Raw genomic sequence first — 25881 nt, 5'->3', positions numbered from 1 at the left:
ACATAATATATATAAGAAGTGAGAGGAGACATCACTTAATCCAAGCTTTTATTTACAAAAGTTTAACCAAAAATCCATCTAAAAAGGTAATAAGCTGTTTGATTACAACTCAAAAGAAGACAACAAATTCATGACCTACTTCTATATTTAAAAAGCGCTGCACTGTAAAACAGCATATAGAGTTGGACCCTTCGATACGGGTTCAAGAATACTTGTTACAGTTAGCATCAGTTGCTCTCGCAGCCTCATCTGCAAGAAATACAGATGCTGGAAACGCAATATATTATACATAATTCATATCCCTAAAAAGTAAAAGGTTGTGATAGGAAAGTTTAATAAATTGTCATTTTTTTCTGCTATTGTTCTTACAGAATAATTCAACTATAAGACCAAGCATATATTTCATTTATATACATTTAAAATCTGTCATCAGTAATGGACTGAATGTAATAATTTGACACTGGTCATAGTAAAAACACTTCTGAGGTTAGACACTGTGTCTTTTGTCCTTTGATTTTCCTTAAAATACTAATAATATTTCACTGTATCCATTGGAACAATTATTTAATTGAGCATTGAGTCTTAAATTCTATTATGTTTCAGCAAGTGGAAAAGTGCCACCGCCAGATATCCTGTCATTACTTAATAATACATATGAATATTAAAATTAATCAGTTACTATTATTTGATTAAAGAACATAATTAAAACACGCAAACAACTAATTTTATTGTTTTATGACCTGTGGCTTATGCCGAGGTATCCGGCTGCTCTAATACCTCGTCCAGCTCCTTCACAAAGTGCCTGAGGGAATCTAGGCAGCGCTGTTTGATCTCCAGCAGGTTCTCATCCAGTGGAGCCTGGAGAAGATTGTCCAAACTGGGTTCCTTGGTCACCAACATCTTCACCACTGTGCGGAATGTCTCACAGTCCTGCCTGTAATGCTGAACATAAAACAATCACGTCGAGAATGTCAATATTCATAATGATACAATGAAGTATATAGTGTATAGTTTTACTCCACCTTTTTTTTGTTGGTCTGTTCTTGAGGCACTCTGAATGTTTCCAGGTCAATATAAATTAAAGGGTTATTCATATATTGAATTTACATGAAGCTAAAAAAAAAAAAAAAACTCAACCTGAGAGCGAAGCCGTCCAGTGTTTTTAACTTTGGTGGTGTGGTTGCCTTAAGTTTTAGGCTGGAACCAAGATAGTGCCTTTAACTATTACGGTGCCTTTACTTCAAAGGCTGAACACCAAATCGGAAAGTGGCTCTGGTATTCTGAGTCTTTGGCCAAGGTACAACACTGAGCACCTCATTATGTTGGTATTTTATCCACATAGAATACTTATTGCATACAGATTTAATAGTATACAAAAAGGAAATTTCAACTGACCTCAAAAATAAGTAAGCATCTCTATCTGACAGCTCTTTGAATACTACAGACCAGCTTTTGTATCAACGCCAAGCTGTGAACTTAATGAACCCAGTTCTGGTAAATTGGTGTTTTCCATGAAACAGCTGTGTGAATGTGTGCATGCGAGCCTATTTAAGTGCATGTCCACCCATAACAAAAAGGACATGAGGTGTCAGAGTATGTTAATGTGCCGTAGCATTCTTTCACACCACATTGTAACAAGCTCTCACATCCCTCTCAGATTTTACTGCTGACCCAAAATGGCTGTTAAATCCTTTATTAGAGTCCCAGGTGCAAGCTCACAACATATTTATCACCTGGAGAAAAAAGGCTAAATGTGAGGCCCTGCACTGAAGCCACCCTAGATGTTCAGGGCTACACCAGCCTGCCAAAGAGCAGTCTGGGACATTGGGGTCCTCCAAGGATGAGTTAATGCAGCCCAGATCACCTCTCCCCTCAAATTAAGCCCCAGACACACCAACCAGAGGCCGACCCTCGGCAGAAAAGGCAGTTAGACTGATCAGTCTTCCCGAGTTGGTCAAAAAAGTGCCTCGGAACACACCGAAGCGACAAGACGTAATATGTCTCCATAACAGCAGGCGCCGCTAATCTGTATTGTCGCCCAAAAATGAAAACTGGCAGCTGATTGGACGAACGCGTCACGTGGGTCTGGTTTCTCCGGAAATTCAAAGCCAGACTGTCATGGCAGCTTGTTCAGAATACGATCTCATATTGTACTAAAATAGTTCACCGAAACGCGTTTCTGAAAACATTTTAAGTGAGAAATAGGCCATGCAGTTGCTGAATCTGTCTTCATTTCAGATCAACATAGGTCAGTTTAAAAGATTTTCGTCAGATTTTGAGAGACTCTAGTCACACTCATCCCGCTCCTCGTTTCCGGGTTAGCACTCTACCAAACAGATTGATCATTTGAGTTCGACTGCTGGCAGTGCCCGCCTTCCGATTCAACATGTCAAATCGGCCAAAATGAAGGCCGACGGCCCCTCCGATGGACGACGGCACGGAACACACCGAACAGACTCACGTCACTGACCTCGCCAGACTGTCCGACGGCTGATTATCGGGTTAGTGTGTCAGGGGCTTAAGAGTCACTGGGGCAGACAGAAGGCTTCTCATATCTTCAAACAGCCACTCTCTTGGCCACTACAAGTAAGAAATTCAATAAAATTACCAGTAAAGATTATATACACATCTACTTACAAAAATAGGCTAATATATGTGGTCACAGAGGACATATTTAACCCCCAAAACATATCCCCTATATATCTATTTTTAGAGACCAGAGTTGTATTCTTTAATCAGCTGTAGGTTATCACTTCATTAGATGGAAAACTTTGCATCAACTCTACTGAAGTGTCAGGAGATACGACCTACTTCTTTGAAGTAATTTGAATGGTTGCAGCTTCCTGTAGGAACTGTATATCTGTGTCATGTTCAGACCGCAGAACTATTTCAGGAACGTAGGCTTTTGCAGAACAAAATTAGACGACAGTATCTCATTAAACATTAACTGTCTGTTAAATGCAATAAAAGACAGGCCATCAGCTTTGTTAACTTTGAAAAGAAAAATGCTGCCTGTCAACTTAAATCAGAGTCCAGTCTTGAGCAGAATGTGAGGTTAACCGGTTAAACGGCTATATTCCAGAGTTCTGTCAGCTATGGGGAAATTTAGAACCACAACTGCTGTGTCTTTGCCTAGATACACATTACATAATGTGTATCTACGCTAACTCATGATCATGTATCCATCAATATGTATAGCGATCACGAAAGCTTTTGTAAATGTTATCCCTGTCACATGACTTAACTGCACTTGATGAGAATTTCAAAACAGTTTTAAGCAAGAAAAGTGTCTGTAATCTATAATTTACTGAAGGATATGACTGAGAGAGAAAAGAAAGAAAACACCAGGTGTGACTGAGTATACAATTATTTAAAGAAATTTGTCAGTCTGTATCAAGATGATCTTTTCCATCAAAACCTGGCAGGGAGCTTGGCTAGGTGGTGCTTTGAACACACAGAAAAGGTCAAAGAAACTAAAATAATATGACATTCAGTTTGGAACAATAAGGATGGAAACAATGTGCCACATGGGAAACGCACACTGTGTTTTCAAGCAAAAGAAAGGCCCTAAAGCAAAAGTCTAAAAGAGAGGCTATTGAGCATACATATTGCCAGGGAGACAAACATCCCAGGTGTTCAATTCATTGTGAATTGTGTGATTCAGACTAGGACTAAAGTAGGTTAAATAAGGTTATGTGAAATTATAAAATTACACACACAAAACTTGGTGGGAGAAAATTAAGGGTCTACATTTTCTGCTCTACCTGCTAATTACAATGATTAGCTCACTTCAATTCTCCTTCATGGCTTTTTTTTAAAATTGAATTTCTCTCTCTCTCCCTTGATTATTCCCCTGCTGAACTAGCTACAGCACGTTCAGATAACTGATGCACAACTATCTGTTCATTCCCGCATCCCTAACCCACATTCTGTGGTACAGTGCATACAATTCAAACCATGTTTGCTCCTGTTACAGGGAAAATTTTATCAAATGTTATGATAGGGTAAAATAACTATTATGACTATGAATAATATAGCAATACAGGTTATTATCACTGTATTACAACATGCATTGTACACAAAAAGAGGAAGGCACATCGAGTAAACTCCGACAGAAATATCCCAGACTGTGGGAGATGTTTGGACTCAAGCTGATGATTTAATGTCTGCAGATCATGTCAAGCGAATTCGCGGCCCCACATAATGATAGTCTTTAGCCCCGACCGCAAGGAAGTGAGAGACTCACGACACGTGTGGCCAGCTAAGCTCAGGGTCAACTTCATTCAACTACACAGGTTTCCTTCGATCAACAACACAGGTCTCCATCTGTCTACATGCTGTATTAGTCCTTTCCTTTCCAGGCTATTTTTTAACCTTTTCATATGATCTTCATTTAACATTACACAGGTGGATTTCCACACCACTGCCTCTTAAGTGCAGATTTCTCCTTTGTTAAACATCTTCACTAAGTGAGCATTATTCAGGAGAGGCAAAGATTGGTTCCAGGTTTGAAGATCTGAGAGGAAACATGGACTAAATGAGACACTAACATGTGGTGTATGTCCCACAAACCAGTACCCCTCTAATCACTTAGGGTTGATTATGTTTGCCATCTTTCAAAACAAAACCTTCCTAAGCTTTTCCCAAGCTACAACCTTTGTTGACAGTGATTACATTTTCACTTCATTATATCCTGTATACACAGTTTTACACACTTGAAAGCCTTGAGTAAAGGGCTGGAAAAAGTGGCCTTATAATGAACTATGAACTCAAATTAAGAAATTTCCCTTCTTGGTACTGGAGACTGTGGTCTATCATATGCGTACATTTATATGCGCATGACTTTGCATATAGATGTGTGTGAGATGAAGAGCATTATGTATTACAGCACTGAACAATCGCGGCGTGACTTTAATCAGCCTGCTATTTTTGTAAAAACTGCTCCCATGTTACTTGAACAAACAGGAAGAGTGCTTTTGACCTGAGTATGCTCCGTATGTTGTGAGAAAAGGTTGCAGAGAAACCCCCGCCCCCACACCCCCCCCCCTAGAGTGGGAGCCATGAGCTGATCTTTAAGTCTGATACTAAGGGGCCACACAGGATGGGCTGGAGCCCCAAGAGAAACAGCAACACTAGGGGCCCTAAGGAGAAGCCTTAAAAAGTGGGCTTCTGCCCAAATCGGATGTTTGTGGAGGTCCAAATTGTGAACATGACAGGAGTGTGCTGGGGTACTGGGTGGAGGTTGGGGGTTTGAGTGTGATTATACATAAGGCACTCACATGGACATTTAGTGAGGCTCTGTTTAAATGAGCATTGATGCAGGCAGGGGTCCTGCATAATAAGGGAAGTGGGGTAATGACTTGAGAGCTGGTACACATTAGGGGATATTAAAAGAGCCATTTTAATCACTCAAGTCGCAAACCGGACCTCTCGATGGAGGGGCTAATAGTTGAAATGGATATGTTTCATTTGCGCTGATTGGGATGATGATGGACTTCTCTGAAAATTACTCCCAGGCAGCTAAGTTTTGACTATACAGTATATTTTCTATTTGTTGTTATTTTACATGCTCATATTTGTTTTTTTGTCAATTTCTTGCTTCACAAGGTTTACAAAACAACTGCATGCTGGTCATTACACCTGTAACAAAATCATTTAATATTTTAAAATCCCATGAAAAGCAGTGTCACAAGCAGGGATGTTTACGGTGTCAAATTGACTTTGATTTTCTAATGTTATTTAGAACCCTGAAACACCCACAGAAAGTATGCATTACAACAAGCTCTTGGCCGAAAAACAATTAGTTATGCTGTTGTGACGAATCCATTTCCGAATGATTCGGCCCCATGCTAACAGGGCTGTATACACAGTATTAAAGGTGCCCTGCCACACTCATTTCATTACTTTGTGGTAATGTCTGAAGTTCTACCATGGACTCTGGAAAAAAATGCCTTGGTTACCTTGTTTCAAGCCATTCTAGCGTGGTATAGAAAGCCTACAGGAAGACTCAGCTCGATTTCTGCCAGTTCTCATTAATATTCAACAAGCTAAGTTGTTTTAATCTGATTGGCTAACAGCTAGCCAATGAGAGCCTGGCTGTCAGAATCCTTTACCCAGCCCAACTGGGCGAGCTAATGAATAGTAATGAGCTCAGGCAACATGATGTCAGACTGACCAGCTTTTGTAATTGGCCTGATTTCTCTGCTTATTTCTTTTCAGTGGTGACAAAGGAGGTAGCAGTTCATTTTCACATTCACAACATAATACAAACCTATATGGACCTAACATATTTCAAAAAATGCAAGTAAAAACGGTTTTGTATGGCAGGACCAGCAAGACCTTGCCGATCAGACAAATAGGCCATTTAGGAATGACAAGAAAATGATGGAGTACTTCATTTTGGTGTATGTGACACACTTGTTTTACACTAACTGCTGTGGATTGGAGCCGTTCCTTCAAATCAGGAGTTACGAGATCCAGCTCTGCCCACTACCTGATTTGCTCAGTTTGGCAATACAGAGCAGTGATGGATCGGTGTGTGTTTAACTGAGCCTGGGGCAGATGTTACAGTAAAGACACGGTAGAGGTTTCTGCCTCTCACCACGTCTGTAGAAGCAGTTGGAAATGGCAGGGTAAGCATGTGTGTGCTAATGCCAAGAGACGTACCACACTGTGGGTGGGCCGCCTGCATCCTGCAGGGCAATTCCTGCCCTGCTTTAACGGGAACAGATAAGTGGTACTGTAGTGCAGAGCGATGAAGGGGAGGGAAAAAGTGCAACTCCAAATAGCTGGCCACAAAAGGCATCACAACCTGAGGTGCTAAGGACTTTTCTGCTGACTTATCCGCCTTCTCTCCACTAAAAAATGGTTCTCAGTTTGTTGATTAGTAAGTGTAGCATGCCAAGGCACATTTATACATGTACACCTTTTGCAACAATCCCTTGACTCTCAGCCAAATCGTTAAGCCAGTGTAAAAGGGTTTTCTGGATACGTGACGCACCTTGAGATCAGGGTAAGGCCCACACATGTAACATAGGGCAACCACACAGTAAGGTGAACCCATTCAGAGCCTCAGTTTTGGGGTTACAATGTCCCAGCGGCACAGTGTGACACAAGTTATAATATGGAGAATCCACAGAAGTTAGGTTGTTTTATGGAGAAAATCTTACTACCTTCTCAATTTCAAGAGCCTTAGCCTTAATGGCCTCCAACCGGCGAGCCTTCAGGTCTTCCTCTGGTGTCAGCTTTGGCTCCATGCTGGCCGCAACCACCTCCTCCGTCTCTGCTACAAATGCCGGACTTTTTTCCTGCTGGGCCAAAGGTCAAGGGTTAGAACTAAGGTCACCAGGTTTAGAAGCTGGTTCTGATTTCAAAGTGTTTCAAATAATAGAGACAACCCTGCTTTCTTACGGGTGTTAAGTTCTTGTTTTGGTACGTCTCATTATGCATGCTGCATGTCAACAGTAAACAGAAAAGAGGTACCATATACACATGCACATGCACATGTCTCGGATTAAAGGATCCTTACAGCCAAAGATCAAAGTAAAGGCCCACTGACACAAATAGATCAGTCAGTTATACTTATAGTTTCAGGAAACTTGACCTAAATGTCGAGGAATCAAAGAACATTCGTTCGTTTTAGTCTTTACAGTACCATACTGGTGTTTTTGCCTGTTTTTGTCCCATTATCTACACATGTTCTGTATATTTATATACTGTAACTATATACTGTGCAGTTATATGTAAAAGTTACATTGTCACTGCAATAAAGTTGATGGATTGAAAGACACTCTAAGACCGGAAAAGTGTTTTATACATGAGCTATGTTAATTACAATAAAAACGGTTATGGTAATATTATAAACCTGTGGTGGTGTGATCACAAGAATTATGCAACAAATTCCATTTGTCTTGCTGGGGAGTAAATATGTTCTACCAAAGGTGTTGCTATGTAGGGTTGGGCATCGTTTGGATTTTAACAATTCTGATTCCAATTCCGATTCTCCCTTTCGATTCAGGTTCTTATCGATTCTCGATTCAGATTCTTTGAAGGGTGGAGTTGAAACGGGTCACATGCCTATTTTCACAAATAAGAGGAAAGTTTTATTTTGATTCAATGGTGGTTTGCAGTTTTACCGGGCGTAAAACAAAGCCAGACTAGAGCGCCGCTTACTGTGCTCCACGGCTGCAACACAACAAGCACCTAGCTGCGACGGAAACCAAAACTTGCGCATCTTAAATTTGGAACCAATGATCGGATTTGAAACCAAATCCTCCAAATGATTCCAATAAAGAAACGATTCCAATGGAATCGTAATTTTTGGAACGATTCCAAGTAGGAATCGGTTCTCGATGCCCAATCCTATTGCTATACTTATGCAATGTCAAGATGATAATTGTAGGTAATTGCAGTATATATACACACCTCTGCGCAGCTCACATAATTGAGATTGCTTCAAGCTGTTACATAAAGTCCAACGGTACAAATTCAGTAGATGCTACTATATTTCATTTTATTCTTTTTACCCACTGCAACATGTTTCTTGTAAGAGCAGGTTGCGATTGCCATCAAATGCTGCTTTTACCTTTGAAGATCCAGAGCTGTGAGGAGACTCCTCCATAGAGCTGCTGGGAGTGTGACTCGTCAGCACACTGGTCTTATCTATGGAGAAAGTCTCATTACAGATGGAAATGGAAAGAACCGGAAGAAAACATGCAGATCATTCTGCTCAGATAACTATTGTAAATAAAAAGGTCTGACTGAGGGGAAACCACTATAAAAAGAGGTTGATTTAAAGAATACATGCGAGCGATCACAGCAGTCTTTTATCTTATTTTGCTCTGTATTAAAATAAACCCTGGGGGAGCATCCTGGTGGTCTATGACGGGGAACAATTACTTTCTACTGTAAGACATCAAACAATTACTCTTGTCATTGTGCACAATCGTGAAGCCAAGGCCTTATGAGGCAGCTGAAAAGTATATATCACTGTTTTTTTCAATACTCCCTGGTGGGATCCTCCCACACAATAGTGGTTGAGGAGTTCAGCTCTGCCTAAATTGAAATATTGTCCTCTACTGGCTCCAATGTGTCTGGAAAAAAAAACAAATATGTTGTTTGTATTTACTGAAGGAATCTCCCACAATGATTAAGAGTGAGCCAAGGTAAAACCTCCATCTTAATTTAAGTCTCAGCGGAGATTATGCAGACCCCAGGTGGAGCTCTCTTGGGGACCCACAAAGACTCCAAAAAGGCTGGATACTCAGATATTGTAGTTGTATAGTATATTGGACCATACAGACATACATAAAACAAATTAGTTAATACAATATTTTGTTTGATTATGTGTAAAGGCAAAAGTGTTATAGCTGTTCCGAATAGCCACACTTGAAGGTGCAAAAAGGCCTGCCATGGTAAAGAGTAGAGCTGGGTATTGTCAATAATTTCCCGAATTGATTCTGATTCACAAGGTCCCGATTTGATTACATTTCCGATTCGATTCAATATCAGTTAGGTTGGGGAAATTTCAGTTATAATACCAATTTTCCTTGGATATAAAACAGAATCCCAGAGAACTAATGCTGTAAATTATTCAAGCAAGAAGCAACCCATATTTTTTGCTTTTACATCCATGGTGAAAAGGCATATTAAAAGATAGATTTCTAGATTTTATGAATCAATATCAGATCACTCAAACAAAGATCGATTTAAATTGGAGAATCGATTATTTTAACCCAATCCTAGTACAGAGGGGCTTGATGTTCAAATTGTTCAAATGGGGATAACAGTGGACACATTTAAACAAAAATTGTTGGACGTAGCCATAGGGCTGCACAATTAATCGAATTTTAATCACCATCACGATTTTGGCTTCCCACTATCAAATTTGCGTGATCGAGCGATATTTAAAATGAGTCATTCCGTTCATAAAACGCTCCTTATCAAAGTTTTTGCAAAGCCAATCGAGCGCTCCATAAACCACTGTCTGATCACGTGCCTCCATGAGCCAATCAGAGTTGTTCCCTGCACCGCGCAGCTTAGTTTCTAGATGTAGACAGTCACAGAGGACAGAGTAACGTGAGGAAAATTCCACAACAGGTAGCGGTCGGTCATCATAAGCCGGTCACGATGTTTACCAGTTTACCAGTTAACGCAACATTTTGTCCCGTCTGTTTTGTTTTTCATACAACAGCAGTGACCAGTGCTAGTTTGTGTCTTTTAGCTCATAGCTTTAGCAGCAGACTGTTGGACATCCCGCTGTTGGAATCCTGTCACACTACACCGTTTAGCTGTCAGCATTTTAGCCGTGTTTAATCCAGTTACTACTGTGGCTAACGGTATGCTAACGTTACCTGATGTGTAACGGGGTATTAGCATGGATGTATTAAGTTATTAGTGTTCACTAGCGTGACATGCAGCCGTTTACTTGCTGTTTATGTTGCCTCTAATGTGGGTTTCGGAGCATCAGAGTGCAACGCAGACATGTAAGTAGCAGTGTAATGAGCCACTGAAATCCGCGTTGCTATTTCGTCAGGTAGAGTCAAGATACCTTACGGCAAACGTGCATGTATGGAAACCGGTCACACAACAGCTGAAATGGCATACTCCTTCACAGTATCCTTCAATAAAGGAGGAATGTAGCACAATATGGATGTAAAAGCGGTTATAATTAGCCTATGTGACAATAAAATTTGTTTTGATTAAAATCAACAAATAATCGTGATAATTAATCATGATCTCAATATTGATCATAATAATCGTGATTATCATTTTGGCTATAATCGTGCAGCCCTACGTAGCCACCCTAATTATGAGGTCGGAAATATGTGGGGGGGAGGTGGTTCTAAATGCTAAATGTCTTGGGAAAAGGTGTGAGTCCAGCACACATCCACATGTTTGGTTCCAGAGGCCCAACTGTATCTACTATAGTTTGAAACACTCTAGGTGACATTCCACATTGTAAGAGACAATTTTTGTGAATGGAGTTCAGTCCACCAAGGCCTCAAAGGCCTTCAACTGCTCCCCTACTGCCAGTTCACCAGAACATTACACAAAGCCTTGCAGGTGGTGTGCCCATAGTCATCATTGACCAAGATTTTGTAAAAAGACATTGCACACAGCTTCTGTGTGCATGACAAAGCTTAGCATACATACCCAATCACTAAAACTCTATTTGTGTGTACTTTGCTGTGCTGGTCTAATTGTTATCCCAGATGGCAGTGGAGCTGGGAGGTACAACTGTTCTCTCACAGTTTTATTGCATCTTCAAACAGTGGCACGAGATGGAGCTAAGCTTTCAACGCATTAATATGTTTGTGTCTTAAAAATCAAAGCCCTGAAGAAATTACTGTCCACACTGCTTTGTCTAAGACTAATAATATTGCTTATGTCAGATCACTTTAAACTAGATTTTTGTAAAATGTGAATCCATAAATGTTTATGAGCTCAATAGTGCTAAGACTGGACTTGAAATAAATTAACTTAAAGTTCGAAAGCCCGTAGAAGTCACAAAAGAAAGCACGTAAAATGACAGACCCAAAGTGATTTTGAAGGCATCGTTAAGCCAGTGCATGAACGGCTTTCTCACTGAAGAAAAGGTCAGGTTCTGAATCCAAAGCCCCAATAAACCAAGGGTATCCTTTTCCCCAGTCTCAAAAAAGTGTGTGCGGTGTTAGTGTAATTAACATCTTAACGTGTTTCAGCACACCCTGACCCTTCACATTACACACCACCTCTGAAAACAGATGCTTCACCTGGAATGGCTTAATACCTTTAGACATTATAATTATACGTATGCCCCTGTGAAATAGGAAAATGGCCTCTTTTGTTGTCATTACAGAGGGTATAACAGCTGCAGGGACAAAAACGTACTAGTGCGTCTGCCCCATTTCTGATACCGTGGTGGCAGAAATGTTGCCGCGGCAAAATCAACATAGAAGAAACACTGCTAGATATGGGTAAATTCACAACTCCACTGTTGCACTCCTATTATATGTGCTCCTTCAGATTTTGCAGGCTGTGGCCAATCACAGGTAGTTCAGAGTGGTGCAGTGTTATTGGAGGTCATACAATCCACAGCAGGTCAGTTAGCTAAGTCTGTCACTGCTAGTTTCTTGGAAAAAGTTTAAAAACAAAAAAGGTATAAGACAGAGGAGGAGTGTTTTCTCTGCCTCTGCTATTATGCCACAGTTTCATTATTGATATTCATAAGTGTGGATACATGTATGACCCAAATTAGCTTTCGTGAGAATAGACTTAACAAATAAATGTATTTCCATAAAATAGGTCAGTGCCACACATGATTAATAAAGCATTGCTACAACTCTTCCTGTTTGTCTGGTATCACTTTCTTTCATTCCTTTTAAAAGTTAGATCGTAACTGAGGCTTTTTCAAATCTATAAACTTTAGCTGTACGAGATCCACGAAATACTTAATACTTACGCCTTTGCTGCGTCTGCTGGTAGCTGAAGCCTTTCTCCCTGTCGGGGGAGAAGCTCCTGTTGCTGGTGTTTGATCCAGAGCGGGCAGGTACAAGTGGCTGGGCGTCCCTTCTTCCGGGAGAGCGATCCCGTTTTACTACAGATAGAGAGCTCCTGTAGTCACCGTGGTCTTCTCTACGAAAATAAGCAACAATCAACAAATTCAGGAGTCCTGAGTGCTTTAGATGACAATGTCTATACACGTATGTATCCATTCATGTGTTGATATGACAGCTTGAAGAAGAAATACAATTTTGGTAAGTGTCCTGTACTTAAAATAAGGGATATAATACTGACTATTAATTTATATTACTTTCTTAAAATGTAATTGTTGAATATCTGCAGAGATGTTTGGCATTAATTCTTCTGAGGGAGCTTCACCTGAAAAAAAGCCTAGCTTTCATAACTTTCCTAATGAGTGAGATTTTCAAAAGAAAAAAGACTTTTCGCAGTGACAGATTGTTAATAAATGCTTTTTTTTCTTTTATTTAAATGTGCACATTGAGTGAGATATAGTGTGTTTGAATGTCAATTAATACAATAATAATAACAATAACAATAATAATAATAATAATAATAATAATAATAATAATAATAATAATAATAAAATGACCTTTAATAATTTTGATTGGAAGCTCCCTTCTTGGCAGTTTGATATATTTATACTAAAAAACCATGCGAGGGCAGTGACTCGGCTTTTCTGTCTGGCACTGACCTTAAAGGAGGGCCTGACCCTCGACCTCTGCTGCGGAAATAGGGACTACCTCTGCCACTGTTCCTAAAAAACATAAAAGAAATACAGATTCAGACAAATCAATCACTGGCAAAGCTGCTCTGCAACCTGGCAATAACTGTTTGGTAAAGAAAGGTCCTGGGAAAATATGATTAAAGTGTGAATTCAAAGTGATCAAGGTTTAAGAAGAAAAAGTATTCATCAGTGAACGCCTTAAGATGGGTAATGGAAACAGAATAAATAGAAGACAAAACCACAAAGACTTAAATTTAATCTCAGTGGGGCACTGATCAATTTGTGGAATTGAGGCAATCTTCCACTTTGGCACATGCAACTGTTGGCAGACAGCTGGACCAATTTTGGTCTTCTTTAGTCCTATCTGTCTGAAATTGTAGGCAGAGCCATGATTAAGCCTAAATATGGAGGTGAAGTCACAAAGCACTGTCACCAAACTTGTTATTCAACCATGCAATGTAAAATGCATTTATCTAACGTGTGATAGGCCTAGCACAAGAACTGAGAAGTCAGCGTTTAGTGCACCTACATCTTTTATGATTTTCCAGGCTCAAAGCTTGTGTCCAAACAACAACCTTAAGGTCCAGAGGTATAAATGACCCAAAGGCACCTGGTTGTCATGGCCTCTGTCTGAACTCAAGCCACATCTCAAACAAAGAGCAGGTCTAACAAGGCTTCAAACTTTTACGACTCATGGACTGTTTGAAGTAGCCAAGACCCAGCCTGCATTCTGCCAAACACTGAATTGCCATCCATGCAGTACAAAACGAACATCAAAAGGCTACGAAAAAAAAGTTTTGTTCTTTATTTTGGAAAAAAATAAAATTCTTTAGAGAGTAAATTAAGCATTTATCAGACAGACCTTCACTCAGAAATTACACATATTGAAAAGGCCATAGCTTATTGTTGTATGAAGTATACTCTTCATACTGACAATCAATTCAAGAATCTAAAAATAACTGTGGGTCACAAGAGACAAAACAAACACCTGATGATAATATTTGCATTTGTATTCCTTTTGCTTTTCTTTTTTTTTCCTAAACCAAAAACACCGCTATTATACTGTTCTGATGAAACAATGGAGCATTATTACATGGGTGCCACTAAAGAATGGTTTAGGTTTGTGACAGTTCTTCAAGTCTGTCTTAAAACAATAGTCACGTTTAAAGTCACATATTTTGGTTGTTGTAATCATTCCTCCTGTTCATACTGGCTATCAAAATATCTATTCATAATGTGCTTCCCATGTATGTGATGGAGGTTCAAATCCTCAGTCCTAGTCTGCGTAAAAAAGAAGAAAAAAAAAAAGAAAACATTCAACAGACAGATTTTAGGGTAATTTGGAACTTGAATATATCTCATATAAATGTAATCTAAATTGAAATTGAATGCCAAAAGGACCAAAAGAGACACAAGACATACGCTGCTCAGAATATCTGAGAAGTGTGTGGGTGTTGGACTGAAGAGGGAGTGGTCCAGCTGTTTTTCCTCTCAGGGTGGGGTAAGGGGTGGGGGTGGGGTTGTTTGGCTGAGTGAGTAGACACTAGTGCCCTTTGTCCCCCTCTCTAGCCTGGTATGACTCCTGGAAAGGGGAGCCTGGGCCCGTAAACTGTTGGTATGTTGAAGTGGCCGGGGCGAGATGAGTGTCTGTTGATGTAGAAGTTATAGCTGCTGGACTTAGCTGCTCTGTGTGGGGTTAAGCTCTTCTGATTATCTCAAGACCAGTGTGGGCACAGATAATTGAATTATGCTTCCTAAATATACTTTCCAAAGCTATACTTTTCTAGCAAGACATTTGCCAAAGCAACACTTTGTAATAATAGATGTTCTACTATTTACTATTAGGTGGATTGTAAGAGTAAATACTTAAAAAAGATGATTCTACACTCAATACCCATATTTTCTCAATGATATTACATAAAAGAAAGTCACGCCATGTTGGTCATTTAATATCTATCAAGCTAATGATGTTCACCTTTTAAAAGACAGAACTCTGCCTCCACCCTGTGGGCAGTATGATGCATTACATAACTATTTCAGTGAAGCAATTGACAATCTGACATAACCAGGATGTGACAAACAAACAGTAGTTAGTCGAAGAATCAATATTAATTACCTTGAACCTAACTGATGCCTCAAATCATCTCTGCCATAAGACTGTTGGGAGTGCGGACCCTCCTGAAAACAAAATCACAATTACAACAATCATAAAGGTTCCCTGTGGAGATTTTGACTTCTAGAAGCTTATGGAGGTGTTATCTATGAGTGGATCCTTGTTTTTGTTTATCTTGTGTAGTCCATGAGGATGCAAATGTCCATGAAGATGCAAATGCATTTTAGCACGCGAGTGACATGGTACACATTTCTGCCAGTGGTTTTACACTACTCCACTGATCAACAAGTGGCGGAAGTGCACAAAAAATATGCTGCAATGCCAGCAAAGACAGCGAAGAAGTTTCCTTGTAGACATGGATGTAAACAATGTACAAAGTGTTTTATGACGATGGAAATGCAATCAACACATTTGTTAGACCTCAAGGATAAACATTATATTTTGGTGACTAATACTGAATGTCAACATAACTTTGTTTACAAGAAAACGCCACAGGGAACTTTTAATTGGAAAATTCTGCAAATTGATGATTGATGATGTTGTTGGGAACTACAAAAAGGCCTACAAGAACATATTAAAGTAATGCAACCTGCCATTCTGTTCTTAACTTTCTGACATGCTTTGATTGGAGTCATACACATTTCATTTCTTAATGTTTCTATTTAATCAGCTAAAAATGATTAAAAAAAAACAACACTTAAACAGACACTTCACTATGGCTTGTTTTCCAACCTGTAACACAAAACAGATGTTAGTTTATAAATATGGCATACCAAGCTTGTCTTACATTTCGTGGGGGTGATGCATTTCTGCGAAAATTGCCATCAAAGTACTGGCGATCATTGGGTGGGTAACTGCCTTCGCCGGGACATTCTCTTGCGTCCGGGTAATTTCGAGGACCACCATACCACTGGTCATCACCAAAACCTCTGTCAAATTCCACAAGTGGCCGAGGCATGGGGCTCCTCTTTTCAACAATATTGACAACTCGATGGACCTTCACCTGAAATAACACAATATTACATTTTACATAATATAGCTACTCTTTACGCAAATTACATTTGTAGACAGAATGTTTGGAAGTATCCCCATTTTAAACCATACATTTACCTAGTCCTATGATGACAACTGACATTGCAATGTCCAAAAGTATATTATGATCAGCATTCCCACACATATTCATAGGTAAAATTTCAAAACCTTTCCATGAATTTTCAAAGGACCCATAATAAAATTTAAATGACCATTCACAACGTAAAGCCCAAACAGAACTGTATAGTATACTTTACTCCAAATGTTAATTGTTGTATAAAAATAAACCTTTATCAATCTCAAACTGTTGGTTATGTTCATATTTTTAATGCATTTGATTATAAACTCATTTCTGGATGCACGTCTGAAAAACACTGGGCCAACAAGTATGTAGCCTACATACTACATAATATTTCAAGGCTCTCTAACGACCGATACAAATTGTCTCATCATTAGAGAGCCATGAAATATTAAATGTACGCTTGCCCGGCGTCATTCAATAACAGATTGAAACTCTAAAATTGCATTTCTTTAAACCAATCACAATCGTCTTGGGCACAAAACTAAATTCCATGACTTTTCCAAAACTTTCAAGGATTTTACTAACTTTTTCAGGCCTGAAAAATTAGATTTTTTAAATTCCATGACTTTCCCAGGTTTTCCATAACCATGGGAACCCTGTGTGATGTAACGAGTAATTTGTCTGCAAGACCTTGATTATTTAATGCTGCCCTACTCAAATAAATATCTCCTAGGACCTGGTCTGCGCAATCTAAAAGCTCAATTAATAGCTTGGTTTGTAGAGTTTGTAGAGCACACATAATCATTTTTAAACATACATTAGCTAGATGAAGATAACAAAAAGAGCTGAAAAGATATTATGATAAGCATTATGATACACAGTGTAGAAATATATTGGGTTTAGAATAAGAATGTCCTGTAGCCTGGGATGGCCTCGCTGTCTCCTCCTGTCTGGCATGTGTAAGATAAGACGGGTTCAAATTTAGTGGAGCAAAAGTGCTCCTCATTTGTTTAATAAACAATTGGAACAGAATGCACCTAATGAAATCTCTTAAAGGAACAGACAATCTCTAGCGCGAACTTCTCTATCTTCTCGGAGACAGAAAGTCGGGTGATATCCAACCAATTGGTGCACGCAATGGCGGAAGGAGGAACCTGAAGATGAATAAAAGAATAGGAAAGGAAGGTCCGTGTCAGACCCGGAAGACTTTGTTGGTGGTTAGGGAGAAAGTCCTGAAGGAGCGGCTGATCCATATGCATATGAAAGATCTGTTTGCAATATCATTTTACTAAAGATTGTTATAGTTTAACTGAACGAATCCTGAGTATTCATTTCTTGGTCTGCCTTTCAACGAACACAATAAGAAAGGGAAACTTTGAGAAGTGACCGGTGGTTCTTAAAAGACTCTGGCTTTTGAGCAAGAGTAGAATCGGTCGCATTTTTTTCCTACATGGTGACCCCGACGTGAGGCAGAGACCAGGAAACCAACAGAAGCCAACCAGAACTTTTTGGCTGGACTTCACACCTCAGACTCTTCTCTCCGGGATCCAAATGGTGTACCCAAAATTAAAGGTAAGAGAATTCCTGTTTTGTCTTTAAGAAAGACCAAAATTCTCACATTCGGACCTCAAAACTAAATTTCTTTTGGATCTGTGAGGGTAAGACATCTTGGGTTTTAATTAAAAATTGGGCTAACCAGTACTGTAAGTGATATTGCCGGAGACAGGACTCCCGAGTCAAGGAGTGTGCCTGGGAAAAACTGGCTTCAGTGAGGAGTGTCGTCCAGTTTAACTGGCAGTGAGGAGTGTCGTCCAGTAAAAGACACCTCGTGAGTGTTGTCTAATAATATTTACAAGTAAGAATTGCTAGAAAGAGCTGTCTAAAGCTATGTGGGAAGAGCACTGTAAATTGTGTACTATATAAAATAAAAGATTAAAGTAAATTGACTAAGAAAAGTTCTCACAGGATTTGCCCATAGCATCCAGTTCGAAAACCCAGGTGAAAAGCAGTGTACTAATGTGTTTGGCGTGATGATGTGAGCAGTCAGTGTATTCATTTGTGTGGCAAATGTTATCTTGTTAGTAGATGTTAGTGTTGTTTAAAATGGCTAGAGAGTGTACTCTAGGAGACGAGAAGTTTTAATAAATTTATAGAAATAATTAATATAATAATCAACATATGGTGACAAAAACTAAGTATTGATTAGAAAGATAATAATATAAAGGTATATTAAAGGGGTAAATTATTGAGAAAATAGTCAGGAAGCTGCAGTAACAAAGGTGTGAGTGGGCGACTCGATACCTGGGGAAAAGGAGGACTGTCTGTACTAGGGCCCACACACACCGTTTTTTCGGAGAAGTGGGAAATTATTGACAGAACCCACATACAACATACACACACACACACCTGTTAGAGACACTAGGGTGCGAAAACACTCTCTTACACACAACTCACCGGAATCAGAGAGTTTGAGCATACACATGCGGTTTCACATACCACACACCACTTGCTTCATGCAATGAGAAATGCTTTGCACTGTACACTGTTTGTTTGTTTTGGCATTAGGGACAATTGATAATGTGATATGTTTCTATCAGGTAAATAGATGTCAAATTAGAAGTACTTAGGTTTGCTCTATAGGCATAAAAACTTGAATTTGTAATGATTTTTAGAACTATCAGATAGTGAGTAGTATAACTTTGGGTTGCAAACTAAAGATAAAAATAAAATAAACAACATATTTTTGTTTAATACTTATTTTATTGGTTATATTGACCAATACAGGTTGATATGAGTTTCAGTCTGTAAACATTTATTACTCTAGTGAGTTATTGGGTTTATATCACAAATGCTTAACTAGTATTAAGTTGAGGTTGAACATTTATTTTGGTAATTTCTTTTCTTTTAAAGAAATTATTCATTGAACTTTTGTTGCTTTTTACAAGTTACAACTACTAAACAGATTATTTATATATGCTGCGTTTTGAGTCATGAGCTTGTCATGCCTCAAATAGAAGGGATATAGTAGCAAAATAAATAAGGTGTTCACATAATTTTTTTATTTAAAAAACTACTTTAAAGACAATTTAGTTTTGTTTGTTGACTTTCACTATTTGCAGGAACATAACCTTTAAAAGTAATCTAGATTACAGTTACAAAACAAATTTTTAGCACAATTTGTATGGATTTTATAGAGTTACAACAGCATAAGGGAAATAATGCTGTTTTATATATATATTCACTTGTCTTTTTCAAGTGATAATATTGATAAAGAACAAATAATGCTTTTGGGAGTTCTGTTTTGTGCCACACACGCCTCTGTGTGTCGTCGGGTCATCCCCCCCTCCAGCTCAGGATGGTGAAACGTACCAGAGATTGCCATCACAGCACCCGACCACAGACAGCTAGACACGTAAGGTTTGTGCTCTGCTACAGTTCTCGGCCCAAAGGGAAGGGATGGTGGACCTGTGCTGGGTTGGTTGTGACTTCAGTACTGGAGAGCACTGTGTAAACCAAAGAGCAGCAGAAACACACACCAAAGCCTGATGAGCATTGTGTGATGAACTGATGAGCTGAAATAAGAAGGCTCGGAGGGTCAATCATATGACCCGAGGTCTGCTTCACCAAAGGAAAAGACGCTGATATTGGTACGGACCAGCAGACGGATGGAGAGGGAGGGGCGAGGAGACCGTTCTGCTCTGACACATCTGACGCACTGTGAGTTAAGTAGCACACAGCTCACATTCTGAAATACACACACTATTAGGAGAGATAATTAGAGTACTTATTTTACTGTTAAGATAAATGTTCAGTTGGTGTGTCAGTAAATATTTAAAGTACATTTCCTGTTCAAATTGGATTGTGAGTTGATAAAATGATCCATTCAAGACTTCTAAAACCTTAAATTGTATTTTTCTAGTTTTTTGCAGTTGCTGCTCTTTCCTGGACCTGTTGAAGTTGTGAGTTTTAGTGTGGAAGGTTTGAACCATGATGATTACCAGGTATCACAACTTTAACACAGAGATTATGATTATATTATATATTTGACCTACTGCTTGCCTTTATCTGAGGAATATTTAAACGATAGTTTTCATTAATTAGAGATGTTTTTCCAAATGCCAAAGCTGATGAATTGTGAGAATACAAAAGTAAAGTGCTAAAATCAATCAAATACAGTTGAGTAGAAATTTTAAAAATAATGTGAGAATTTTTATATAATTTGTCCCCTGTCTCAGAACTCTAATCATAGTGATAGTAAGGCTTATCAAAGAGGGTGCTCCCCGGCTTATCAGATGTTAGCCATGACTGATTTACTCACCCTGCCAACTATGAGAACCATTTTGACGGTGCACTTCCTCCAACGAGGAGGGAGGAAGTATAGTCACGCTGGGTCTAAATTACTCACAATCACCACCCAGTGCCCCCCTCCCTGAGTCCCCGTTTCCTATCTCCAACTGTTTTTCTATCCTCTTATCTGCTGTCAGAGATTCCTTCTTTGTTTCACAGATATTGCGCGGGGCTGAAAATCAGCCCATAGTCAATATAGCCTTAAGTAAGACATAGGGTTGAAGTATGATTTTACAATTTTTAATTAATTACAATATACAAAAGATGTTTGTTTGAAGTTTGCATGATACACGATGTTTAGGGATTTCCACAAAATAATTGTAACCATTGGTATAGTCATAGAAAGAGCAATGGATTATGCAGCTTACATTAGGAGCTAAATCTACATATAGACCCATGCACCACCGCTCTGACATGATATCTACTATCACAGTTAACTTTTGATTGCTTATTATTGATTACTAAATTGCCAGTAAGTGTATGTAGGTCTCGAAAGGGGGATCCCATTATTTTGTTTACCAATATTGTTATGTTCCACAGCGTGTTGCTGTGGAAAAAGAGGGGTAGAAATATATTGGTTAGAATAAGAAGCTGTAGCCTGGGATGGCCTCGCTGTCTCCTCCTGTCTGGATGTGATAGACGGGTTCAAATTTGTGGAAAAAGTGCTCCCATTTGTTTAATAACAATTGGAACAGTGCACCTAATTTCTTAGGAACAGACAATCTCTAGCGCACTTCTCATCTTCTGGAGACAGAAAGTCGGGTGATATCAACCAATTGGCGTACGCGCAATGGCGGAAGGAGGAACTGAGTGTGAATGAGGGTCCGGTGTCAGACGGAAAGGACTTTGTTGGTGGTTAGGAAGAAAGTCGAAGGAGCGGCTGATCCATATGCATATGGATCTGTTTGCAATATCATTTTACTAAAGATTGTTATAGTTTAACTGAAGAATCCTGAGTATTCATTTCTTGGTCTGCCTTTCAACGAACAATAAGAGGGAACTTTGAGAAGTGACGGTGGTTCTTAAAGACTCTGGCTTTTGAGCAAGAGTAGAATCGGCTTTTTCTACAACAGGGGGATTTAAAAAAAAGTGCCATGAGAATCGATATGACCTTGACGTCCCCTAAAGGAGTGACTTACAAAAAAATAAAAAGTGAATGAACACTCAATAATTTCATAAATACCATGGTCATAAAAAGCTAATCACAAGACTGCAACATAAGAAACAGCATTATGATACCAAAGATTGTTAACAGTTGTTTTTTTTAACAGTTTTACCCACTAATTAGTCCAACTAATACATTTTGACCATGCAAATTAACATTCCCTTACCTCTCTTGAATCCATTGCTGTGAAGCGCTCTTCGTATTCCTCTCTAATTGATTTTCGACCACGTCGATATGCCACTACAATGAAAAAAGGAGTGTGTTTGTGTGTTGGTCAGACTATGAGTTCAAATTACAGCTACTGTATGACACTGGATGTTTTCCAGACTAAAAGCCAATTGTGAAAACGGGTCTCCTGATTTTCATCTACTTAATTGTCTGTTAGGTTCCTATCTATGAAAAAGTGAGTTAAAACAATGGTGATTGAGCATATGACCCACTGATGAAAGTGCCTGTATTTGCTGCTTCGTCAATAGGATCTGAGTGTCTGTGGCGACTTTCCCACCCTAAATTATAAATGCGTGTGCACAGTTAGTTACGCTTTTTACGTCAGTCAGCAGGGCTTGGTCTCTCCCAGTCTGCCCAGGTGGAGCTTGACAGTTATGCTGCTTTCCATTGTACTCCCATTGTAAATTGGGAACTTCGAGCTCGGGCGGCCCGTAACATTATGTTCGGTAGAAGGCAGCACCACCAACAACAACCACCCCTTTATTTTATCAATAAAGGGAGTAGCTACATTTTGTATGGGCTCAATTTTTTCTTCCCTGCACTTTCTGATGCTCAGGTTGTTTAGCCGATCACCGTTAGCCATGCTGTGTCAGCTAATAATGTTAGCAATGTAAGGCGCCCCACTCGGGTCGAGGGGACGTTCGGTCCTTTCCTCCCCGGGTGAGGTGAATAAGAGGACAGCTGTGCCTGCTGCCTGCTCTTCCTCTGCCTCCACTTTATCAGCTGAAGTTTATGTCACATTGTGTCTCAGTGGCTAGTAGGGCGTTTGTGTCACATTGGTTAGATGCCCGCCACCGCTCGGCTAAGTGCACTAACTTTACCCTGGCTGGGTGTGCACTGGGTAATGGCTCCACTACTTTGACTGCTAAAGCTACATGCTCACACGGTAAACAGTGCTGGAAAACATTGCGCCTCCCCGATAGCCTCGGTGAGTAATCTTGATAGCTGCGTTAGCACCGTTGACCGTGTTAGGCACGTAAGCTAGCTGCTGCCTTCCCGGCTCTATCATCTCCACGGCTGCGCATGTCCCCACACGGCTCACATTTAGGCCTTTCAGGATAACAAATTTTGCTGGACGATAAATTGTCCCAGAAATTATTGCGATAAATGATAATATTGTCGTTCTGAGACCATTTTCATCTAATATAATAATGCAGGTACACCTTTTCAAAGATCAATAAACTTGTATTTCTAAAGAATAGTTAACACTGGAACTGGAAGACATTTTAAATATCCACAAAAAATGAACAAAACAAACAAAAACAATAAATAAAATGGACTCTCAGTCTCTGTTAACAAACAATTCACTGGAATAAAAACCAAACACAACCAAAACAATAAATAAAATGGATGAAAACAAACAAGCATGCAAATGGAAATTATTGCAGCCGGAATAATTATCAAGCTCATTTTTATTTATCATTGCGAATTGATTTATTGCATATTGCGACAGGCTTACTCACATTTTTATGAATGTATTCGCTCTTAGTTCATCTTAGACTAAACTGCTACCTGTGTGGACTGGAGGATGTGTGCGAAGGCATCGCGCAGGTGAGAGCTGCAATCTACTGACGTCATTCAGTCGACACTGTTCGTTTTTGAAAGGAAATCTGGAAGTCCCAAATGCGCGCCTGCCATTACATCTTACTGCCATAGCTGCCACTAGAACCAACCTAACTCAAATCTTACAGACTACAACTTTAAGACATTGGAAATTGTGCAAAGAGCAAAGCAACACAATGTTTTATAGGGACTTGCTGAGCATATGCAGTCAAAATTTAAGCATGCTGAAAAAAAGTTGTACAGCCAAAAAGTCCAGTTAGAGATTGAAAGACTACAAATTACATTGCTATGCTTATAAAACATCCAAAATGCTGTTGTTTTAACTTACTGTTGGAATGATTTTGGTTTCCTGTCTGGTATCCTCAATGTCTTAGTAGAGAATGATGAACCTATAAAGGAAAGTGATAAAGCCTTGTTCATTTGACTCAGCATAGGCATATTTACCACATACTATTTTGGACATATACTTAAACACACAGAAAATAGAGCCTTCTAAACACATGCATGCACACTAGGGGTATTGAAATGAATCATTGCATCGCGATGCGGACGTGGACGATTCTGCATCGATGCAGTGACAGGCCATAATTGATTATTGCCTATTAATATTACTTGTTGATTTTCTGGTCGCTGCTTTTTTTGTTTTTGCCTTTTGTCTGTTGTCTGCTGTCTGTTTAGACTCCGCTACATTCAGGAAGTGTCTTTTTTAAGAGCCGATACAATAAAAAGGGAAGTTCATATATATCTGACTGCTTGAATTTGTTGATGAAAATCATGTGTAGCAATAAATAATAATATTAAGGAGGTGACGCATAGGGATATCGAATCGTTGGCAGGATAATCGTAATTGAATCGTATCGTGAGACCAGTGAAGATTCACACCCCTAACACGCACACACTCTGACCTCAGTTCAACATCATTTCAACACCACAGAAATAAACCTCATTCTATTTATAGGATTCCCCACCAATAACTCTGCCATAACGTTTATTCATTTTTATTTTGGGGGGCTTTTCCGACTTTATTCGATAGGACAGCTAGGTGAGAAAGGGGAGAGAGAGGGAAATCGTCACAGGGCGGATTCGAACCCAGGACCTCTGCGTCGAGGCAAACCTCCTCCAAGTGTATGTGCGCCTGCTCTACCCATTGAATCAACCCGGCCACAGTCTGCCATAACTTTTTGACATGCCAAAACAAAGCAAATGTTTAATTAAGCCACTCTTTGAAATATTGATTCATTTAAAATAATGAATTTATATACACTTCTAATGGGTCGCCGACCATACCTATCTTTCTTTTCATAAACGGTGGCTTCTGCAGAGGGCACTGCTACTCCTCATCTTCTTCTTTTAACTGAAGATATCCAAATGATCCAAGTATCTAAAGACCGGTGGGGGATGTCAACAGTCCTCATGAATAAGAGCAATGGGACTTGACATAATAGAGACACTGCTGTCAAATGACAATGTTGAATGGAAGCGTTAAAATGTATGTTATTATGACTATTAAGACTGGATGAGAAAAAACTCCACGGTACTAGCACTGTTGTTAGCAAAGCTAGATTATTAGCATCACAACAGAGGAAGAAGTCGTAAGAAACAACTCACTCACCAAATAATGATTTGGATAGTCCTGGTCACTGAGTGAGTCTTACATGGTAACGCTAAAGGACACTAACTTAAATCCAAGTTACACATCAGTCAGACGTTCCTCTTCATTTCCGTGTGCAAGGGAAACCAAAACAACCCTAGCTACAGCCTACGGATATATATATACAGCAGCACCACCATGGATTTGATTTCGAGCCTGAGCAGTAGGTACATCTTCCTGTATGCTCTTCTTCGCTGAACTTAGCTACTTCCGCAAACCAATGCGCTTCCCCCATCTGGAGGCGACTGATGGGAATGTCCAAATTTACTCATGTTGGCTTGTAGTGGAAGATCGTTTACTTCAGTTAAAGTACCAATACCGTAAGTCTTAACTGTTAAATGTATCTACAAGTGGCTGTCAAATAAATAAATTAGGAGCAGAGGTATAAAGTAAAGATATACACCAATTATCATTCAGATACATTTTTTGTTTTTAGTTATTGACTACAACTTCATTATTTCCTCAAATTGTGTGTGATTATTTGTGTATCAACAGACTTCTTTCGCTTTATGTATGGTGTATGCATATAATA

General features: G+C 39.3%; 1 protein-coding gene across 4 annotated transcripts; it reads right to left on the bottom strand.

Annotated features, from left to right (window-relative positions):
• Nucleotides 1–34: 34 nt before the first annotated feature.
• Nucleotides 35–25559, bottom strand: LOC120564459 (periphilin-1). 4 transcript variants are annotated; one of them, XM_039809452.1, is made up of 11 exons: nt 25311–25559; nt 24986–25079; nt 24027–24087; nt 22074–22147; nt 16129–16344; nt 15345–15406; nt 13196–13258; nt 12443–12615; nt 8585–8661; nt 7173–7310; nt 35–942 (listed from the first exon to the last, which is right to left on the bottom strand). In XM_039809452.1, coding segments are annotated over exons 3-11 (999 nt in total). In that variant the 5' UTR covers nt 24028–24087; nt 24986–25079; nt 25311–25559; the 3' UTR covers nt 35–747. The 4 variants fall into 4 exon arrangements, with proteins under 4 accessions (XP_039665386.1, XP_039665385.1, XP_039665388.1 ...); XM_039809451.1 differs by lacking the exon at nt 24986–25079; XM_039809454.1 differs by lacking the exon at nt 24986–25079 and having other exon boundaries at nt 7173–7307; nt 25311–25558.
• Between the last annotated feature and the right edge of the window lie 322 nt (nt 25560–25881).

The sequence above is a fragment of the Perca fluviatilis genome, chromosome 8 (assembly GCF_010015445.1).
Source record: "Perca fluviatilis chromosome 8, GENO_Pfluv_1.0, whole genome shotgun sequence".
Taxonomy (NCBI): domain Eukaryota; kingdom Metazoa; phylum Chordata; class Actinopteri; order Perciformes; family Percidae; genus Perca; species Perca fluviatilis.
Note: the sequence above shows the minus strand (reverse complement) of the source record. Positions and strands in the feature narration are given on the sequence as shown.